The sequence below is a fragment of the Calonectris borealis genome, chromosome Z (assembly GCF_964195595.1).
Source record: "Calonectris borealis chromosome Z, bCalBor7.hap1.2, whole genome shotgun sequence".
Taxonomy (NCBI): domain Eukaryota; kingdom Metazoa; phylum Chordata; class Aves; order Procellariiformes; family Procellariidae; genus Calonectris; species Calonectris borealis.
The window spans coordinates 32196760-32216770 of NC_134352.1; the positions used below are offsets into that span (position 1 = coordinate 32196760).

Genomic DNA, 20011 nt, shown 5'->3' on the forward strand with positions numbered 1-20011 from the left:
TATGTCCTTCCTACTTGCCTATACTTTTTAACCGTTGAGCAAATCAGTTCTTCCCTGACAGTCATTTCTTTGTCCAAGAGTAACCCTTACTCCAACAGCAACTCTAACAAAGTATTGCTAGAAGCTTGTCAGGGTTCTTTCTGAAGAAGAGAAGAAAGGGGAGAAAATTGAGGGGAAACAAAAGGATAAATTATCTATTAGAAATCAACATTAAAAAATAGAGGTGAAAACTGATTGCACTTTTATTAGTGGCATTTGTTTTCCAGCTAGATCTCTTCCTTGCTTGGTTACAGATATCTGCTATTATATTTGCCCCATTAACTTAAACTAATATAAATCTTTTTTTTTTCTTTTTTTCTTTTTTTCCTTTTTTTAATTTTTTTTTAATATAGTATTGGGTTCAAAGCCTCAGCTAACCTAAACCCATTTTCTAAGGGATAACTAGAACAATTAATATCTGGAAAATAATGAAATGGCAGCTCCTAGTGATTACAAGCTGACCTCTGATTAATAATATATTTGGTTTAAAATCACAGTATTACTTTCTTTCTATCAGTAACATTATTTAATGCAGGTTGGCTTTTTTTTGTTTGTTTTTTTTTTTTGTTGTTTTTTTTTTTTTTGTTATCCTGCTGTAATTAATAGTAGCATGCTGTTGGATCTACTATTATCCCAGTGCTCAAAGAAGCAAACCTTTTGGCTGGCAGAGAGCAGACAAAACTCATTTCATATACGGAAAGCAAATAAAACTTCTTATAGAAGAAAATTTTTTTTGTTGTTTTTTCAGCTTTTTTTTTTTTCTCTTTTTTCTTTTTCTCTGTGTGTGTGTGTATGTGTGTGTGTGTGTGTGTTTTTCTGGTGAGGTGGGTAGGGTGGGAGTGCCATTACAGGGCTTTTTGATCTGGGGATTCTACAACAAGCAGCCAGAGGGACTTCTGCAATTCTTGCAAATCATACATCCAGTCATTATAATGCAGTGCACAAAAAAGCCAGGACAACTGAGGGCTAGAAGGTTTCGCAAAATACTATGGGACAGCAATCATTGTAACTGTACAAAACTTGCTCTCAACGTAACATAACATAAAGGCACCATTGATATCTTTCCCCATTTTTGAAATACTGTAAAAAATTGCTACATATGGCACATAACACATTTGTACATACGTATATTTAATTTATAAAAGTTTTTTTTCCTCTCCTGTTTTCTATCAGCGGAATTGCTAAAATAAAATAAATTGTTTAATTTAAAGGTGGAATACTTCATTATATAAAATAAAGTTTTACATGTGAATCTATGTGTTTTATGTTTTATACAGCAATAGGGTCTTGGTTAGCTATCACACTGGACAACCTTGCTTGCAACTCTTCTGGTGTGGAGAAGCGATTCGCCGGGTTAGTCCTGCTGTCAGCCAGCCGGTAGGCAGCGGCCGGCTCCAGACTGGTCGCCATGGGGTTCGGTATGCTCAGGAACGGTGTATCCTCGCCTATTCTTTCATCTTCGGTTTCGGTCTCAGAGCTGCTGCTCTCAGAGCTCGTGTCGGAGTCCACTTCCACCCTGCTGGAAATGTGGCCGTTGGGCTTTGTTCTTTTGACCCTCCGGCTGTTGGTGAGTTTCTTTGGAGGCTCCTGTGCTGGTTCGTACTCCTGCGTGGTCTCGTACTCCTCGTCCTCCACTATCCGCAGAGGACTTGGCGGCAGGCTGTTGCTCTCGTGGGCAGGATTGTGGTGGAAGGAGTTGAACTGCTGAAGGTGGTGGTCGTACTTCTCACGTAGCCGTGGAGGGGTCACCAGGAGCAGCGGTCGCTCCTCTTCTATGAAAGGACTCACCGCCACCGAAGGGACAGAGACGGTCAAGCTGGAAGCCGGTGGCGACATTTGGGAGGGGGGGGACTTGGGAGAAGTTGGAGTGTGGAAATCGACGGGTGACATGCGAGCTGGTGTGGTCATAGCTGAGACATACCTGAAGAAAAGAGACGGGGAAAGGTTGCGAGCACAGGAGCGGCGGTGACATGTGAACTGAGCTGCTCACGTGGGCTGGGAGGGAAAAGGCAGGGATCCCTTAAGATCCCCAGCATCCTCACACAGGGCTACCAGGGAAACTTTCCTGTTGCTATTAATCCTATAAAACCACTGACTTCTGGGACTCTGGGCAAAAACGTTTGAAAGCAGGAGGAGCACAGCAAAGCCTCTCTCTCCAGGTCTGTTTGCCTCAGAAAAGCCATGGAGATGCTGTAAATTATTTGCCAGAATAACTTCCTGGAATGAATCCAGGAATGGGATTCAGAGACTGGGGGGCTGCCAGAAACAAAATGCATTTGCAAGTATTTTCTCAAAAGGAAAATGACTGCTTCACTTCTGGCAGGATTTGACCAGAACCTGGGGTGCACGCAAACAGACAGGAGGAGAGAAAAGAAGGGAACCGAGGGACAGTCCTCTTGGGGCTTCACCCTCTTCCGGCAACCAGATTGTCTCAGGCTAAGGAGGAAAGCAAAGTTTGGACAAAATCTAGAGCCAGATTCTGCTACTTTTAATCACTGTGGGTAGTCAGAGGAGGATTTGCAGCACCGTCCCAGCAGCTTTGTGCCGCTCCACTCCTTGGGTGCTAGTTACCCTCGCTGGTAGGTCTATCTGCAAAGAAACATGGAGCATTATTTGTCCTTATGTGGGCACAAATGCTGACAGAGACGACTGTCTGGTCTAGTCTTCATGATTCCTCTGCAAAATTTGCCCCTATTCCTTCATAAGTTTCTGTGGGAAGGGTAGTGGTCAAAGGTGATTTCTGAAAACAAAGCTCAGGTGCCAGTACAGAGCTTGTCCCAAAAAATGTGAGATTCTCAGCTGGTTTGAATCAGCGGAGCTCCATGAGCTGCTATGAGGTCATGCGGATTCACGCCAGGTGAAGATCTTGATCAAAGGCACAGTGCCCAGCATGACATTTTGCATAGTTTGGCTTTGCTTTTGTTCTTATCCTAAGTTCACCTGCCTGAATTTCATCTGTGTCCAAACATAAAATCTTTCTAAGCTCCATCTCTTACACAGGCCTATTGAGACAAGCTGTATGGCTATGATTAATGAAGTTATTTAGTTTTTCATTAGTGATTTATTTATCTGAGTCTGAAATTACCAATATAAATCTGAATCCAACTTTCTTATCCAATCTATGACTCAGTTGCACATATTACACTTGATTAAAACAAAGTTATTGGATAAAAGAGAAACCGGGACAGATCCTCAACTGAAGTGTAGTAGAGTAAATTGGTTTCAGTAGAGGCACATTGATTTACATCAACTGAGGAACAGGAGAAAGAAAAACAAAACTGGAGTTATGCATGGGAATTAATCAAGTTGGTTGCTAGTGAGAGCAGAGGGCAATTAATAGGTCTGTGCATTTATTTTTCCTTCCATGAATGAGCTTTTCATCCCTTTCACATTTTTAAATAGGCATTGTCTGAAAAACTGAAGCCTTTCTACTTCCCCAGTTAGTACAGTGTTGGACATACATCTTCTTGACTGGATTTTAGCTGACCTGGTTCAGTTAACGCACTAAGTTAGTTAAATGTGTTCAGCGTACTGTGCACGCTTCCATCAGTGTCAAGTTACTCATACTGGGGTGTTGTGCATTCACACATTTCTGGCGTATCCCCCGACACCATAATCGGGCAGTGCTAACAAGCTGCTGTCCATGAGCTGAGGTACAGGAGCCAAACACATGCAGCTCTAGCCCATCCCGAAATGAAGGTTAAAAGGCAATAGATTTATCCAGCTTCACAGTCAACAAGAGGTAAACCATGCTGGCTCAGTGAAAGGGGATCAGGGTGTATCCACAGCCAGCCAACAAGCATTAACCAGTTACATGCTGCCGACTTCATCATATAGTCCAGCCTTTTGGGCAGAGATGGTATTTTTTGATCTTTTCTCCTGTAAGATGGCTAAGGACTTTCTAAAATATAGGTGCTTGGGTCCTCTACTCATGTAAATGTGTGTCAGGGCATGGGATCCAACAAAGGGATGAGGTAATACAGAAGAACCCCTCGTAATATCTATTCTATTTCATTTCAAAATTGTGAAGGAGCTGGGGGACTGGAGGGTGGAGGGAGCACAGCCTTATCTACCAATTCACAGCACAGCAACACTTGATGGCTCCAGGAAGTAATTTGTCAGCTCGTACATTCCTTTATGTTTCAGAGTCATTTTTAGTTGCAAATAACTCTCATTTTCCCCCTTATATACACACACACACATGCAATCCATCTCAGAAATAATCTGCCGCATATTTCCTGCTTGCTAAAAATAGATGAGGCCTAATTTAATGCCCAGGGAACTATCTTCTGCGTTCCAAATTCATGGTCGTTTCAGGCACAGGCTAGGCCATCAATGCCTGGTGAATTATCACAGAAATGTTGCTGCTTTTCCGCTGTAGCATAATCCTCAAGAAACACAATAATTGATGAAATGCCTTCTTCCTTCTCATCGAAACGGAAAGGTACACTCTCCTTTTTCACCCCCTAAAATCTAAACAGCTCATGTCAGAATGATGCTCCGGGTGTCCCAGGCAATGTGGGAAGACAGTATGAATGATCTTCGCTTCTCACACGCAGATGCCCAGATATACTAAGCTGTAATACTCGCTGTCGGCGGGCGTGTGGCCGTGCATCTTGTACGGTTCCCAGGCAGGAGACAATGCGGTATTTACTGCTACAGGTCCTGATCCAGCAAAGCACTTACACACGCTGAGCTCTACCCACATGAATAATCCTGCTGATTTCAATGGGGCTACTTGCACGATTAAAAGTTAATCTTGTGGAAGTGTTCTGCTGGATTGGGGCCATGGCTGTTATGTCATGTCACATATCCTGAAATTAAATTCCATGGTAAATAACAGATAACTTTATTATAAGAAGAGAGCCAGTTCACTATCCTTAGTGGTCCTACAGGCCTTATTCAGAGACCCCTTAGCCGTGGTGCCTTATCCCGCTGCTAAGCAGTTGTTCTCTGTGTAGAGAGGGAATACCACAGAAATGGCTTTGCTGTACTTGCACATTCATTTTTCTGGAAACCACAATTTGTCTCCTACACAACTCGGTCTCCTTGGGGATTGCTTGGTTGCATTTTTGACATCACAGACATCCCACGAGATCAAATCCCTTGTGATTTCACAATGCTCAGAGAATTGGTCCAGTAACCCTTTTTCTTTTTCTTCTGCCTCTGATTGTTGGGAGCAAAGCTCTCTTTTAAATATCGTGTTTCTTCTCAGTCTTTCCTTTCCTATTCTGGGGCCATCCCATGCTCTTGAGATAAAATCCTAGCTTAAAGCTGAGAAGACTTTTTCAGTAAAAGTTTTCTTGCAACTGATGCACTTCAAGGCAGACCTCAGGTACTGATGAACCAGCCTTTTCAGAGAAAAAATTACTTTGTTGGAAAACTGCTGGCCACCTTTATTTCTAACGATTTAATAACAACTAGCTTGCACTTTGTGTTCCTTGCTTTTATTTAACAAAGTGTCAAGGGGAATTTTTGAAGGAGATAGCGAGTTTAGGAGCTGGAATCCCCCAGAAAGTAGGCAGAATTCCTATACTGCTTAGGAGTCCTTAGTGCCCTCCTCCTATGGATCAATACATTGCTTTCTCCCCAGCTTTTGCGTCTCACAAAATCCCCCAGTTTTCTCACTAGTTTCTTCTAAGAAACTGATAATTAGGCAAAGACCCATTTTTACTTTACAGTGGAAATTTCTGACAAATGACTTCAGTGGGGCTTTTCCAAATGCGAACTGCTGGCTATTAGGAATAAATCCAGCAGAGGCAAGAAGAGAAGAAATGCTTTCGGTAGACTTTGAACTACTACCAAGCTCTCCACCTTTACGAATGAGGAGATGTATGTCCTACATGAACAGCTGCACTGTTGGGTTTCCTCCTGTGCTCCCAAGCTTTGAAACCATCTGGGAACACCAGGCCTTGCCAGCTCAAAGCAATGAGGTGGTGCGTCCTACCTTTCACTGTGAGGAGAGTCTCGGTAGGAGTCAGGGGTCTCTCTTGCATGCCGGAGGAAGCTGTTGCCTTCCCGTGGCCCGCCGATGCCATTGAGGCGGCCCCGGGGCCCCGCTGGGCTGGTGTGCCTGCTGTTCTCCATGGAGGAGCTGACGAGCACCGAGTGGCTTTCGGAGAGGATGCTTTCGGTGTGGCCATTACTCCAGCTGGAGAGCAGGAACCAGGAAAGGAGAAGAAGGGAGGGGAGTGTGAGAGCGTTGTTCGGTGGCAAATGCAGATGAGCAGAAGATTAGCCAGGGGAAAAGAAGGGTTCTGTTGCTGCTCGGGATGGGCAGCGTAACCTTTGGGTAGGTAACTGGGGCTGCAGAGTTTTGTGATTTGTATGAATCCACATGCATCAAGATGATCTTGCATGTGTGGATAAAAGGAGAGGGAAGGAGGGCTTTCCAGTCACCAGGACTGTCACTGATTTAGCAATTTGCGTGTACTAAAATTCACTGTAACAGTATCGGAACGCGATTCAGTCAATAAAGCTCTTTGTAAATTCCTGGAAAGATAATCAGTTAGGTGACATGACATCAAATATTGTCAGTCTTAAAATGAAAACACTATGAAGGGAGCATAGATTTTTCTGTGTTTGTTGTTTTACACATCTTTTTGGTTTTGCAACAGCAACAGATCATCTATTACAGGTGCTGTTTGCCTTCCCCCTCCAGTACCTGTGGCTGGGTGTCTGGGTGACTGTCACGGAGTGATGTGTTGTTGAGGTGTAGTGGCTCGTAGAAAATGAGGTCTCTGTTTCTCGCTCGATGACATGCTCGCTGGAGATTACGTTTTTTGAAACGTACTGCTGAAAAAAACCAGACAAACCCCAGGTTTACAAACTGTAATTTACAGCACATTTGCAGACATAATTTCCAATCCCTTCTCTCTCCCCCCCCAAGTTGCAGTTTTTTACACATGCCAAAGCACAAACTTTGTCACTTAAATACAGGCAGAAACCACGCTGACACACTTGAGCACATTCACATACACCTCTGCATACATACCTCACCTAAACTCAAAGTAGGAGGAAACAAATGAGGAAATTAGCAAAGGTCTGCATCGCAATCAGGTTATAACCAACAGACGTGAGGAAAAGAGAGGGTGGTCGGTCGGTGGAACAGACTCCCCATGACACCAAGCCTTTCAGAGTTCAAGGAACATCTGGAGGACGCTCTTAGTCATATGGCTTAGTTTTAAGTAGTCCTGCGAGGAGCAGGGAGTTGTACTCGATGATCCTTATGGGTTCCTTCCAACAAGATATTCTATGATTCTATACGTATTTAACAAGGGAATGAGAAGTCCTCATGGATAGAGACTTGGAACAGCAACTCCCCTTTTACTACCAGACACATCAAAAATACTATTCTCAGATGGAGAAGACAGCAGTAGTTAGCAGTAGCAATTGTTCACTGCAGGATAACAATCTGGGCGGGAAATGGCTATTTTCAGTGCCCATGGATGCAGCCCCAGGGCAGACCTGTTAATCAGGGGATGATCTGCAGAATGGGCCAGAGACTCCTGAGATGGGGCTGGAGGTGTGCAGTGCCCAACCTCCTGCACAGCTTTCATCTGGAGCCCCCCCCAGTGCTGTTCCTGGTAGGACTCTCCATTCTCCTCAGTGGGAACTCCTGGTTTCCCCTCTCTTAATAATATGACCATGGATTTAGGTCTTTTGAGGGGAAATATTGGAAGCTGAGCTCTTCTGAAAAGGTGTCTTGGCCTTAACCAAGGTCAGTGGGAGTGCTGCCATTGACTTAGCAGAGCCAGGGCTCACCCCTGCAACGAGGTGTAATGAATATGTACAGTGATGGTGGAGCAGGAGAGCAGGGATGACTGGAGGCGGCAGGAAGCCAACGTTCCCTCCGCCTACCAGGCTTCCCTGAGAAAGGGAGGAGAGGAGGAAGCGGCTACAGGCAGCATGAGCTCTGGCCTCTAAGGCCAAGGGGCTTGGCCAAGGGCTTAGTTGAAGAGTAACTCTCTGCTCCATTCTGACAAATGGCTGGGGTTGCTGGTGGAGTATCTGCCCCAGCCCTGTCTCCCCAGCCACTGCTACTGTCCAGGTGAGATCTTCAGACTTTTACCCCCGAGTTCATAATGTCACATTCCTGGTCTGAGGGGGCTGTCCCTACTCACCAACCGTCAGGCCAGGGGCAGTAGGAAGAGCAAGACATGTGTGTTTGAAGAAATTGATCCCTACAGCACTTAGCCTGGCTGTAGAGCCGTTAGTGTTTTTTTCTGAGGTCTTTTTCTTGCTTTTGGTGTCCTGGATCCACAGGCACAGCTGCAGCACTGTGGCATGCCCCAACAAACTGGCCATCTGCAGAAACATATCTCATTTTACTGCATATTTTTTGCAAAGTCCCTAGTCGTTTCTGGGTGGAGAATTCAGTCACCGGCCTGCGGCAAGTAGAAGTTTAAAAGCTGCGGGGTGAGCATTGCTGTGGCACTGGCAGCCTAGGCTGAAACACGGGCAGTAAAACCTACGTTCACCAGCTGGACATTATCCGGTGGCGGGCTGGGGTGGTGCGGCCCGTTGGCCATGTTCATCACATTGTTCCTTTCCGAGCGCAGGCTCTGCCGAAGGCGGTCATGCAACTTTTTCCTCTGCTTCCTGTGCACGAAACACGGAAACGATTTTAATAGACAAAGGGAAAGCAGCTGCACCTTTCAGCATATTGATGATGATGATAATAATACAACATCACTTTTTTTGCCAGCACTTTCCCCACTGCTGCAAGATCTCAGAGTAACTCTGAAGACCACAGGTCTAATTGCAGCTGGAGCTGTGGGGACCTGCAGAGGGGGAAGGATGTGTGGGAACCCTTCCAGGATTCAGCAGGCCACAGAGGGATGGGAAAAAGTGCGAGGAAGAGGGAAGCCATTTCTAAGCCACGCTCCGTCTCAGAAGGAGCTCTTTTCTGCACTCAGAAGGGAGGGGGATGTATTTTAACCCAGCCACCTTGATGCCCTTACCACAGCTACAGCCAGGTTTCTGACAGCCCACAGGGTTACACTTCTCCAGTCACCATAGAGAGCCGAGGTGGCCTCACCTCGGGGCTTGCTTGCGGCCATTGGAAAACATGGCACGTGCCACAATCTTTGTGACGTGGCAGCTACACGGTTTTTTGTGAGATTCGTCCCCTACCTCAACAGTGCATTCCAAATACGTAAATGTGTTAAAGAAGTGAAAAGTGCAGAGGAAGCCCCAGAAATCCAAAGTGAGTGAGTGTGTGAAGTATGCCTGAGCCTGCAGCCGTCCTGGCAACTCTGGAAGGTTTCGTTACAGCAACATCAGATTAACTCTGGAACCTAATGATTACCAGGTGGATGCCAGGGCTGCCACTGGTTCACTAGAACCATCCATCAACCACATATACTAATGGCGTGGTCTCTGGCTGACTTGGACGCTTCTACTGTGCCCCGTCCTCAGCTGCTCCTTCCCCAGTTGTTAATCCTTCCAGCTCTCCTCAAGAGAACTTTTCAGAGATCATTACAAGCTGTCAGTAACAAAACTTGCAGCATAGAAAACCTGGCGCTGTGAAGGCCATGCAGAACGCACTAAATAGAACACCAAAATAAATAATCAGGGAAAGAGCTATTCAATTTCAGACTTAATTTATCAATATTCCCCAGTTTTGTCTGATTATACTGGAGAACTTCCACCATCCTGCCACAGAATCCAGGGAAATGAAGGGAGGATGCAGGCTCCAACGCACTGCAGAGTGCATATGACCTTGGCTGTGGCAAGAGCTAAAATACACATAATTCCCTAAGCCGTATGCAGAAGTGCAGATAGTTTTGGCAGGGCAGGACAGTGTAAGACGTAACCATTTTCAATCGCATTTTGAACTCAAAGGGACTATTCCAAGCTTTCCAAAAAGGAGGGGGGAGGGAAAACAATAAATATATTGAAGCTTGATAGCCAGGGAAGCTTAAAGAAAACATGACCTGACATGCTGCATTTTACATATTTTCTCTGTGTGTATGTGCCTGGATAGTGAAAGACGTTTCATTTATGTCACTCCACATGAATGGTATAAGCAGACACGGCTGCCTTAGAAATGCTCCTGTCTCTGCAGGACACAGTCCCTGATCCATGTGGGCTTTGTGTTTGGAGGATAACCAGGCATCATCTTAGGACACGCAGGTGGTTAAGGCGGATGGAGACTGCAGTGCCAGGAGATATCTGAGCAGCTACCCAAAGACTTGCCTGGGCTGAGAAGCAACACAGACAAGGGTTTAACTTGATTTCACAGCACCCCCTTCATGAGATCTTGGGATCTGAGGACAACCCAAGTCCCCTGACATGGTAGAGAAAGTGAGTTCTAGACGGAGTTTGAGTTCATCATCTATGGGTCTGAGATCCTGGCACATATTGCCCAGGAATCTTTCCCTAGGAAACCGCGTTACTTCGCACCTTCAGTGATCAACATATTTGCATTTTGCATGCTTCCATGTGTACCATTTGTCCTCTAGTAAAAGGACACTAACTAAAAAAAGAAATTACTCCAGGAAACTGAGAAGAAATAATAATGGGAAAGCTAATGTGTACTTCACTTATTCTGAGAAGCCTTTCCCTTAACGAAAATGACTTGTAGATAAAGCACCTCTGAACTAAGACTCAGTGTCAGAAGATATTGCCTTAGCACATTTGACCAGCAGTATTTCTTGCAAGGAGACCAACAAAATCTAAGCCATTACATTTTATTTTGTGTGTTCTCCTAACACCATTCCAGGATTTCCCCTGTTTTCTGGGTTTTCCCCTATTAGGAGGAAAGAGCATGTGGGGAACATCTCACAGATAGCAGTCTGGCATCACTGCTGCATTTGGAGGGCCATGAACTGGCAGCTCACTTTCTCACTCTCACCAGCTGTGTTTGAAAACATTTCACTTTTGGCTGGCAGTGATTGCTGACGTCTAGAACAAACCGTGACAAAGCATCCAGACCCCTGACAGATTCTGGGGGCTCTTTATATAGAAAACTGTACTTCAGCACCCTGACTAAATGTTTGTTGAAGTTCATGGGGATGTCTTGGCTGATTTCGATGAACTTTGGACCAGGAAAGATATCATTTAGCTGCCCTGGCTTGCCAGTTGTCATTTCTAAAAGCCGTAATTGATCTGATTCTTTATTACTGTTTCAGTTGTTCCCCACTGATCACTGGCACGAGGCTGTGGGTGGGAGCAGCGTGTGTGTGTGGCTGGACTCTCACCGAGGGGGGCAAATGATTCCCTTCCTCTCCCCCTTTTAACATATCTGTTATTGGTGGGACTTACAAGGAAAACCAACAACGAAACTGCCAATCAGGCCCTGCAACAGTAAATCAGGTTTACACAAATGTGGAAGATTTACAATAAGGGTTTTCTGTGTTTTGGTAGGGAGATTTATAAGAGCAGCTAGAAGTTTTGGCAGCACAAATCCTGCTGATGTTCAGTGTAATTTATGGTCCAGAGTGCCTCATGTGTGTTTGAGAGTCACCCCGAGTAATTTACAGAGACGTTACAGAGAATGCATTTAAGTGCCTACTTTTGCATTGGGAGCACTTTTGCGTTCAGTTCTTCGGCCCTTGGTGTTTACTAACTTTCAGCACCGTTAATCTTGCCTCAAGTACAAACAAATTAGGCTGATACGTAAAATTTACTGCTGGAGAGCAACGTGATTGGGGTTTGTTCCTTTCCAGCTTGGGAAACCAGCTGGAATGAGTGATAGACAAAGAATTGCAAGTCAGTGAAATTCGCTCGGTTCACATTTGAAGGGTGAGAAACCTTTCAGATACCTGTCTTATTTTTGCACTGCTGATGGACATGGAGACCTGCACCCATCTGGCTTTGACTAGAGCACCCTGGCCACAGGTTTGTCTCTTCAGCTCAGCTCTGGAGAAACCCAGATACAACCTTATGCTCAGAGGAGTAGAAGCTACAGTCAACTGGGAAGGCCCTGACCAACAACCACAGGTATAAAAAAAGAAGAGAAAAGTTTACTTGGTTTTGCAGTAGGCCACCACACACATGATGCCAACTACTAGAAGAGCAATGCAAATGCCAGTTATGGTCAGCACCCGTTTCTGGTACAGTTCCTCAGCTTCTAGAAAGGGACAAAAACAGAGAAGGTCACAACATGGAGGATGGCTAGGCAAGGAGTACACAGTCAACAGCTGGCATGCTACAAACCACTGCACAGATTCACACAGCCACACCGAAACACAGCTACCACATTTCAGGCAGACTCATTACTGACTGCAAGGAGAACAGGACTACACTGTAAGCTCGTAACACAGTACTGGGGATGAGCGATCATCCGTACAATTACAGTCAAAAGTAATCTTTTTTTTTGTTTAAGTCAACAAGAATAATATCTAAGAAACAACTTCACAATTGACAAACACTCAGCATTCACTGGAAATAAAAATGCAATGCACTAAGGTAATAACATGAATTTGCAAATGCTTTGGAAGTTTTACTCTGCAAAGACAGCTGGAATGAAGGCCAATTTTACGGGCCTTAAGAGAAATTTATTTTCTTATTTTCTTTTTGGGATTGCTTTCATATCCAATGTCCCTCTGCCCCCATGTCAATTTATATCTCAGTTGTCTTTACAGGAGAGATTTCAAAATATCCTTCTACATTTGAGACATGAGCTTGGCTTGTAATTATATCACCAATGGAAATGAAGACAGGTTTTGAGCTCTGGCCATAAAATTCAGACTCTTTCTCCAGTGCTCCTCCAAAAACACAGCAATATCAACAACCAGCAGTGCCTTGTATCAGAGAAATGCTGGGTTTCTACTTGCGTCTCTTTTGTCCAACAAAGGAACTGCTCTATCTAGAGCAGCAGCTTGCTCAGTGATGACAACTTGTTACCAATCTCGTTCATCAGAGATACTTCACTATTATAAAGACATTAGTAGCACTGGTAATGTTTGGGTTGGAGCTACCGATGCATTCCAGCCTTGCTCATGCTTGGCAGAGAGCATCACTGCGTGCTGTGCCGGGGAAACGTTATGTAAGGAGCGCTGAAACAGAGGTGTGTTCTGTGTTGATGCTTTATGGATGTGCATTTGCATTCCTGCTTTTAGGACAAAAATGGGTGTCTAGCTTTTCTCAAGTCTTATTTTTGATTAAGCAGACAATCCAGAAATCTTGCCCTGGAGGATCCAGACCAGAGGGTGGCCTTAGGTCAGACTGCAATATTGACCACCGTCGGAATACCAGCAGGTGATTAAAAATAAATGAATGAATAAAAGCTGCATAGCTCCACACTACCTTTGGGATAAATGCCAGCATTATTCCTGCTGGAAGGGACTTACATGTACATAAAAGGTCTGTGAAGCAATTCACCAGGAGGTAGAGAGATGCATAACAGTCCCTCAAATGTGCCATGAGTCTCTGTCCAAGCTCAGGCACTTAAATGATGTGCTGTCACAAACGCCATACCAGTTCAGGAGAAAATGCTCCCTACTGAAGAGGGAGCAGTCATTCCTGCAATGTGTTTCCTGGGCTTGTCTAGTTTTGTTTTAAAACTGCTGTGGGCAAATGGCAAATATTTCATGCAACAAACCACAAAGCGAAAAGAAATCTTAATTTCTCTGATACAATGCACCTTACCATGGAACGAATTTGTCCTACAAGCCAAACCCACTGTAAACCAAAACACCAGCAAACAGGTCATGAGCACTGTCAGACAAAATTAATAGCACTGATTATTAACAAGGGGGGAGGAGGAGGGAAGAAGTGAGTTTGGTAAAACTAGGATGCTGCAAAAATGTATTAAAGAAAACAAAAATACAACTCCAAGAACAGAAAGTCAAAAAAGGGAAGGAAGATAGGGCTGAGACTCCAAACCAAACCAAACCAGGACAAAGAGAAAAAGAGGAAGGAGAAATATAGGGAAAGACAAGGTTAAAGGGTTGAGAAGTCAGCTGCAGGCCTGGCACAGCATGCTTGATACTGGAAAAAACAGAGTGAAGAAATGCTCGGGGACAAAAAAAAAAGGCTGAAGCAGAGTGTGAAGGGATTTCTCATACAGCATAACTCCTCGCCTAGGCTAGTTAGTGGCACTTGATCCCCTTCCCATTTTTGCCCCTTCCGAAAGCGCTTATTAGTTAGCCATGGAAATGGTGTATTACAAGGATGTCACAGGAAACAGGAGAATTGCGCTAAGCAATTTAGGGACCAATTTGAAATGCTCTGAATTATTCTTTTTTTTTTCTTTGGTCATGCTGTCAGCTGTTAGCTTGTGAAAGCAAAATGGGCAAGGACATATCAACCCATTTTTCTTGGAAGGGAAGGGAGAGGAGGAGGAAGATTAATAAGCAGTGGAAACTCTGCTTGGTTGTTTATACTCAAAATTGCACTGACTCCAGAAGGTTTACTCCAGGCTGAGGCTGTTGCAAAGGAGCCGGGAGGCTGCCAGTGGGTTGAGGCTTGAGGCTTGTGTGTTGGATGCTCCTGGGCTCTCACCCACTGCAGGGGAGTGGGGTGCAGGGAGGGAGCAGGGCTGTGGGTGCAGCCCTGAGCAATGCTCCTCACAGCGGCAGATCTGCTGGGACTATAGGTCTCGAGGGGCACGGAGGGGTAAACCCCTGGGTCTGCTTTCCTTGCCTTAATTCCCTCCCGTGCCCTTCAAAACGAGGCCCTTAGGACGATCCAGCTTGAGATGGTGTGCTTGCACGGCGGCCCCGCCATTCCCTCGCTCAAGCCATGGGGGGAATGGCTGCCTGGGAAGGCACAGTCGTCCGGGCAAACCAGCAAGCTCCCGTGTAAACCTGGCCCTGCTCCTGGCTGACAGGGTCTCCCTGCGCAGGACAGCAGGGGCCGACGGGGGGGACGCCCGCGTGTCCCGCGGGGACTGGTGCGGGCGGCAGGGGACGCTGGCGGCCGGGCCCGGCCGGGGCTCCCGCCACGGCTCTGCAGGCGGTGCGGTGCCTCGAGGACGAGCCTTGGCCTCTCTCTTTAAGAACAGAAGAGTTTTGTGAAGCAGGGACCGAACTCCCACGGTTATACAGGGTCTCGCCCCAAAACTGCCCTCTCTCTCTGACCGGTGTTAACATTTACACAGCCAGTTAATGACGTCCAGCCAAATAACACGTGCTGTGTTTGCAGTGCTCATCAAACTAGCTTGAACAAAAATAATAGCAGCCTTGGGGAAAAGTCTGTAGAGAAATGTATGTGCAGTGAGAATTTAGAAAAGGTTTTAGCCTGTTAAGTATTAAAAATCGTTTGAATACACTTCTTTTCCCCCCTGCAGAATGCTAGGAAAATCAAATCAACATCAGACTTAAGTCAAGATACTAAATCCCTCTATGTGCAGCTTTTTGAACGTGCACATTACGCCATTAATTTCACATCACCCTATTTATAATAATGGATGACATATATGGTCTTAAATTTTCTCTGTTTTAAAGTTTTTTTTCCTACAGGTCTCTGGGGATTTTTAAAAGAATTTCATTCCAAGAGGTGGTTCTGCTGATGTAATTTCATATATAAAGCAAAATTTGCAAGTCAGTTTTTTAAAGGATTTTAATTTAATTCCTCATATGTTAATGCAGCCATATATCTTCTACTACAATCTAGTAGTTATGAGTGAGAATTAAGATTATCTTGTGATAATAATAATAACAATAAGCTGGGTTCTGAGAGATTTTTTAAATTTGGACTTGTAATGGGTTTTCCACAGTTCACAGCTTAAGCTAATGACATCTTTGGGGGCATTTTTAATAAGAACATGAACTAAAACAGTGTGAAAAGCATCACTGGCTGATTCTTCTCATTTGTTGACAATTTTAGGAGATTCCAAACCAAAACTGACCTGAATTCCACGTTAGGCTTTTCAAGAGGTTCATTATTTGTTCCCCTGATTACTAAATTAGTCAGATAAGTATGGTCTATTCATGAAGAGGACGTATAAGACCTGTTTCTATTATATTTAAGCTGGAGTTTAAAAATAGTACCCACTGCCAATGTTCTTGGTTGGGTGCAATATGAGTTTGGTATTAGAAATATATTTGCTGACTTGAGGATCTGGAGTCTAGCTGTAAACCTCTACTTCAGTTCCTAAATAACTTTCAGTTCACTTCTAATTTACAGACCTAGAAATGAATGTATATATGCATATCATTTACACATATCTATATGCATCTGATTTAGATACCTAGCTGTGGGTTTAGACATAAAACTTTACTTGGAAACCAGAGCTCAAAACTGTAAATTTGCAGAATTTTAAGCGACTATAACAGCTTATCTTTTTTTATAAACTAGTTAGTCATTTTGCTTAATGCTTACAGTGTTTCCAAAATTCAGCAACCCTAGAAGAGCTTAGCAAAAGCAAATGTAAAAACTAGTCAAAATTACACAGCAGAAAAATGAATGTACAGTATGTTATGATTACTTCAGTAATTCCTAGAACTCCTTGGGTCTGGAATATGCTATCACTATTATCATTTTAGTGAGCTGATCTCCACTAACATTTTGACAAGGGTTGTTGTTGTTATAGCTGTATGATCCCTTCTAAAGCATAAAGAATTGGTTAGGAATTGAAAAGGGGAGGTGGAGAAAAAAAATGAAAAGGGGTTTATCTCTCAGGCTCTAAAATCTGCAGGCTAAAAGGAATGATTGGTCCATACCCATAAATTCAATCCCAAGATGCTCTGCCAATGCAGAAAGTTGACAAAAAAAGAAAGAAAAAGGAAAAAGTTTCAGAAAAGAGCAATACACTGTACTCAAAAATAAATCACATATGAGAATCATGGCTATTCTGTGTCTGCACATGAAACAGGACAAAGGGGCGTGTGGTTACGTGGGCCGTGCTCAAGTGCGCCTCTGTAAGCTACATGACCAGATCTTCTGTAAGGGTTACACACCAAAATACTTATGGGGGATCTGAACAGCCACAGTGCAGGGAACGCAGCAGGAACCATTAACCCTTAAACATCTTACTGAGATGAAGGGGGCTATGGCCTGAGGATGCCATGTGAAACGGCTGATTGTTTTCAGATGGGACCATGAGAGCATAGGGATGCTTTACAAGGGGCAGCATCCCCCTGCAAATGGGTCATGCGTTGCCCTCCCTTCTCGCCCTGCTCCTGTCCCCCATGTGCGGCTCCTTGCTCTTGTGGGTTGCGACCTGGAGGTAGCTGGGACTGTTTGCTCAGCAGTGGGAACCCTTCTCAGCTTTGCAAACTGACTGCAGCAGGGCTCTCATTTCTGGAAAATGAGGAGCCAACCCCTTTTCCACTGCCTTTGGGCTGCGCTGCCTTGGCAGAATCACCCGCAGGCTGGCTGGATGCACCCTGGGGTGCAGGGGCTGATGCCATTTACATGGATCACATGCCTAAATTAGCACCCCCAGGCCCCGGCAGCTGGAGGTGAGGAGGAACACAGGTTTCCCCCCTGGCAGGTACCCTAGGAGACTCTTTCCTCAGGGCCAACACCACAACTGTGGTAGCTCTCACTTTCTTTGTCTTTGTGTGCTGTGAAATTTAAATCCAATCCTAATTTTCTGACCAAATTGATTTTTTATGTAGTTTGTACACATGGGGAATGCCAATTCTTTCCTGCCAATCAGTAACATTTTAAGGGTTAATTAAGTTGGAATCCATCCAGGTCTCTTCTTAAAGAGCCAGTATTACATGCCTACATGAACGCTGCTAACGATATACATTAGTTGCATAGAAAGCTTGGTTAAGTCTTCAGTAAAATGAATGACATGCCCATGCATATATATTGCTGTATTTATGCTTGCTTATAGGTAAGACGCCTAGCCTGGATGTAATTTAATTTTAGGGGAAGTCAGTCATATCATGCATTTCTATTTCAAATAATTCAATGGAAAGTTGGTACTTAAAATGGGAATATATTCTGGTTGAAAGCCCTAACAAGAAAACATGCTGAAGAAACATGCATTGCTTATTCAAACCTAGATGTCATGTAGCTCGTATTTATTTTTGGTATTCCTAGCTACATTGCCTAGACCTGATTAAAAGAAAGCAGAATATCCCAACACTTCTCATTTTATAAACATGTCATTGTTTTTGATCTTTTCCTATTTAACCCAATATTGTTGCATGCTTTTTACATGCAATGTGGTTTTTATTAAATACTTGTCCAGGTACTCTAAGAAGAAATATAATTAATTATTTTTAACAACCCAGTTTTCATTCTGGATGTGATTTTTGTGGGGGCAGGATTGGAAGAAAAAATGCTTGGGGTGCAGGTTTTCTTCCAAAAAAGTGACTTAACAACTACAACTCATTGGATATATTGCAACATGCTGGGGCCCAGGGTCTACAGAACAAGAGTATGATGCCTGGAAATGCTGGAACAGGTCCTCCAGGACTGCATGCTGTGTTCATGAATGGTATGCCACAGCTGCTGGGCACCCAAGATTTTGGGGTGGCTACTCTACAGAGTTAGGTGGGTGAGTAGCCTGGGGACATGGTGCTGCCCAGTGAGGGGTGAGCACAGTTGCAGGTTTGTGTGGAGACCTTGCACCTGACAAGGGAAGGACCTATTTGGATCAACTGCATGCAGCAGCAGAGAGGTCCAGGGAGACCCATTTCACCTCTGAAGCATCAAGGTGCCATGTTTCCTGAGTCATTGTTTAGTTTTCTTATTACATGTGTTCTGTGGATAATAAGAAAGTCTAAAAAAGTTTCTTTTTCATGTAATTTGAATTGAAAACAAACTAAAATCCCCCAAACTATCACAGAGCAGAACCCCTACATGTCAGCCAATTCTGCTTGAGGGGCTGGGATGCTGTGTCTCTTCATGAGGCTTAGGATCCACTTTGGAGCCTAAATGTTGGTTCATTTCAAAATCAGTTTTGAGCTTAGGATGTTAAGTCCTACAGCTCCTGTAAAAGTGTTATCCTACAACTGACTCGAGTCTCACAAGTATAGAAAATGTCCTTTCTTAATTAGAGTATTTTATCATAGCAATCTTAGCACTTAATGAGCATTAACTGAGCATTAACCTTGAGCAGAAGATGGACAATGACATTTTCAAAACTGTTTGTATCATTTAGGAGTTTTGATCTCAGCACATAAAGAGTACAATTTAGGGTGCTGAAAGGCTTTAGAAAATGAAAATTTCAAGTAAGATTGTCTAGTACCCTCATACAGATGTGACCACTTGAGAAATATATAGAAATTGAGAAGTACTGAGCTAGTAGAATTGCTGAAAAATGGACTTTTGAAGATCCATAGTTTATGTGGAAAGACTGAAAAATCAAGGCTGTTACAGAGTAACAGCAGTTTTGGTTATCATTCTAGAATACCATAGCTCTACTCAACTCTACCCCCCTTTAATTTCTCAGCCAGGCTCATCTTGACAATATGAGGCAGGGGCTGTAATCTAAACAGAAATTTCCCTCTGCCCCTCTTGATACTGTCCCTCTTGCTCACCAAGGATGGCAGAGCTGAAATGGACAGTTTAAACTGGTGTCCCATGCTGAAACACTTGCCTTCAGGAAGGCAGGGACCACATTCAATTCATGCCCGAGACGGTTCACATGCCCCACAAGTTGTTCTATATTCACGATACGTATATAACGGTTAACTAGTGAAGTAAGCAAGTCAATTGGCTGGAGTGGAGTCCTTGGGTGGGGTCCTTGACCCACCTGGGGCTTTGGAAGGACAAAGAGTTTACCTGTGAGTATGCTCTAGAGAAGTTTCCTCAACCTCCTATTAATCCGAGGCTCCACCACTGTTGCTTACCCCAGGGATCATTCTGCACAGTGTTGCTATAACAGTTCTCATGCATAGCTACATAAAAATTAGCCAAAACTTTTAATGTTCATTGATTACTTTTATTTTCCTCCATTTGCCTTGCTTCCGTGCCTTCAAGGAAGTGAATGTGTGAACATTCAAATACAGGAAATACATCTTCATCGAATAGATCTATTTTTGCAATACTTTGTGGACCATCTTATGGTGTCTTATGGACCAACGGTGGACCATGACCCTCAAAGTCAAAACTGCCATAG

General features: G+C 44.1%; 1 protein-coding gene across 2 annotated transcripts in view; it reads right to left on the reverse strand.

The window, feature by feature from the left end:
* Positions 1 to 391: 391 nt before the first annotated feature.
* NRG1 (neuregulin 1) overlaps positions 392 to 20011 on the reverse strand; it is a 305370-nt gene continuing 285750 nt past the window's right edge. For both annotated transcript variants that reach the window (XM_075136293.1, XM_075136292.1), the window contains exons 8-13: positions 16653 to 16676; positions 12013 to 12115; positions 8514 to 8640; positions 6704 to 6834; positions 5987 to 6190; positions 392 to 1960 (exon numbers count right to left, since the gene is read on the reverse strand). In XM_075136293.1, the coding sequence (XP_074992394.1) occupies positions 1309 to 1960; positions 5987 to 6190; positions 6704 to 6834; positions 8514 to 8640; positions 12013 to 12115; positions 16653 to 16676 (1241 nt within the window). In that variant the 3' untranslated portion in view covers positions 392 to 1308. The remainder of the gene's footprint in view (positions 1961 to 5986; positions 6191 to 6703; positions 6835 to 8513; positions 8641 to 12012; positions 12116 to 16652; positions 16677 to 20011) is intronic.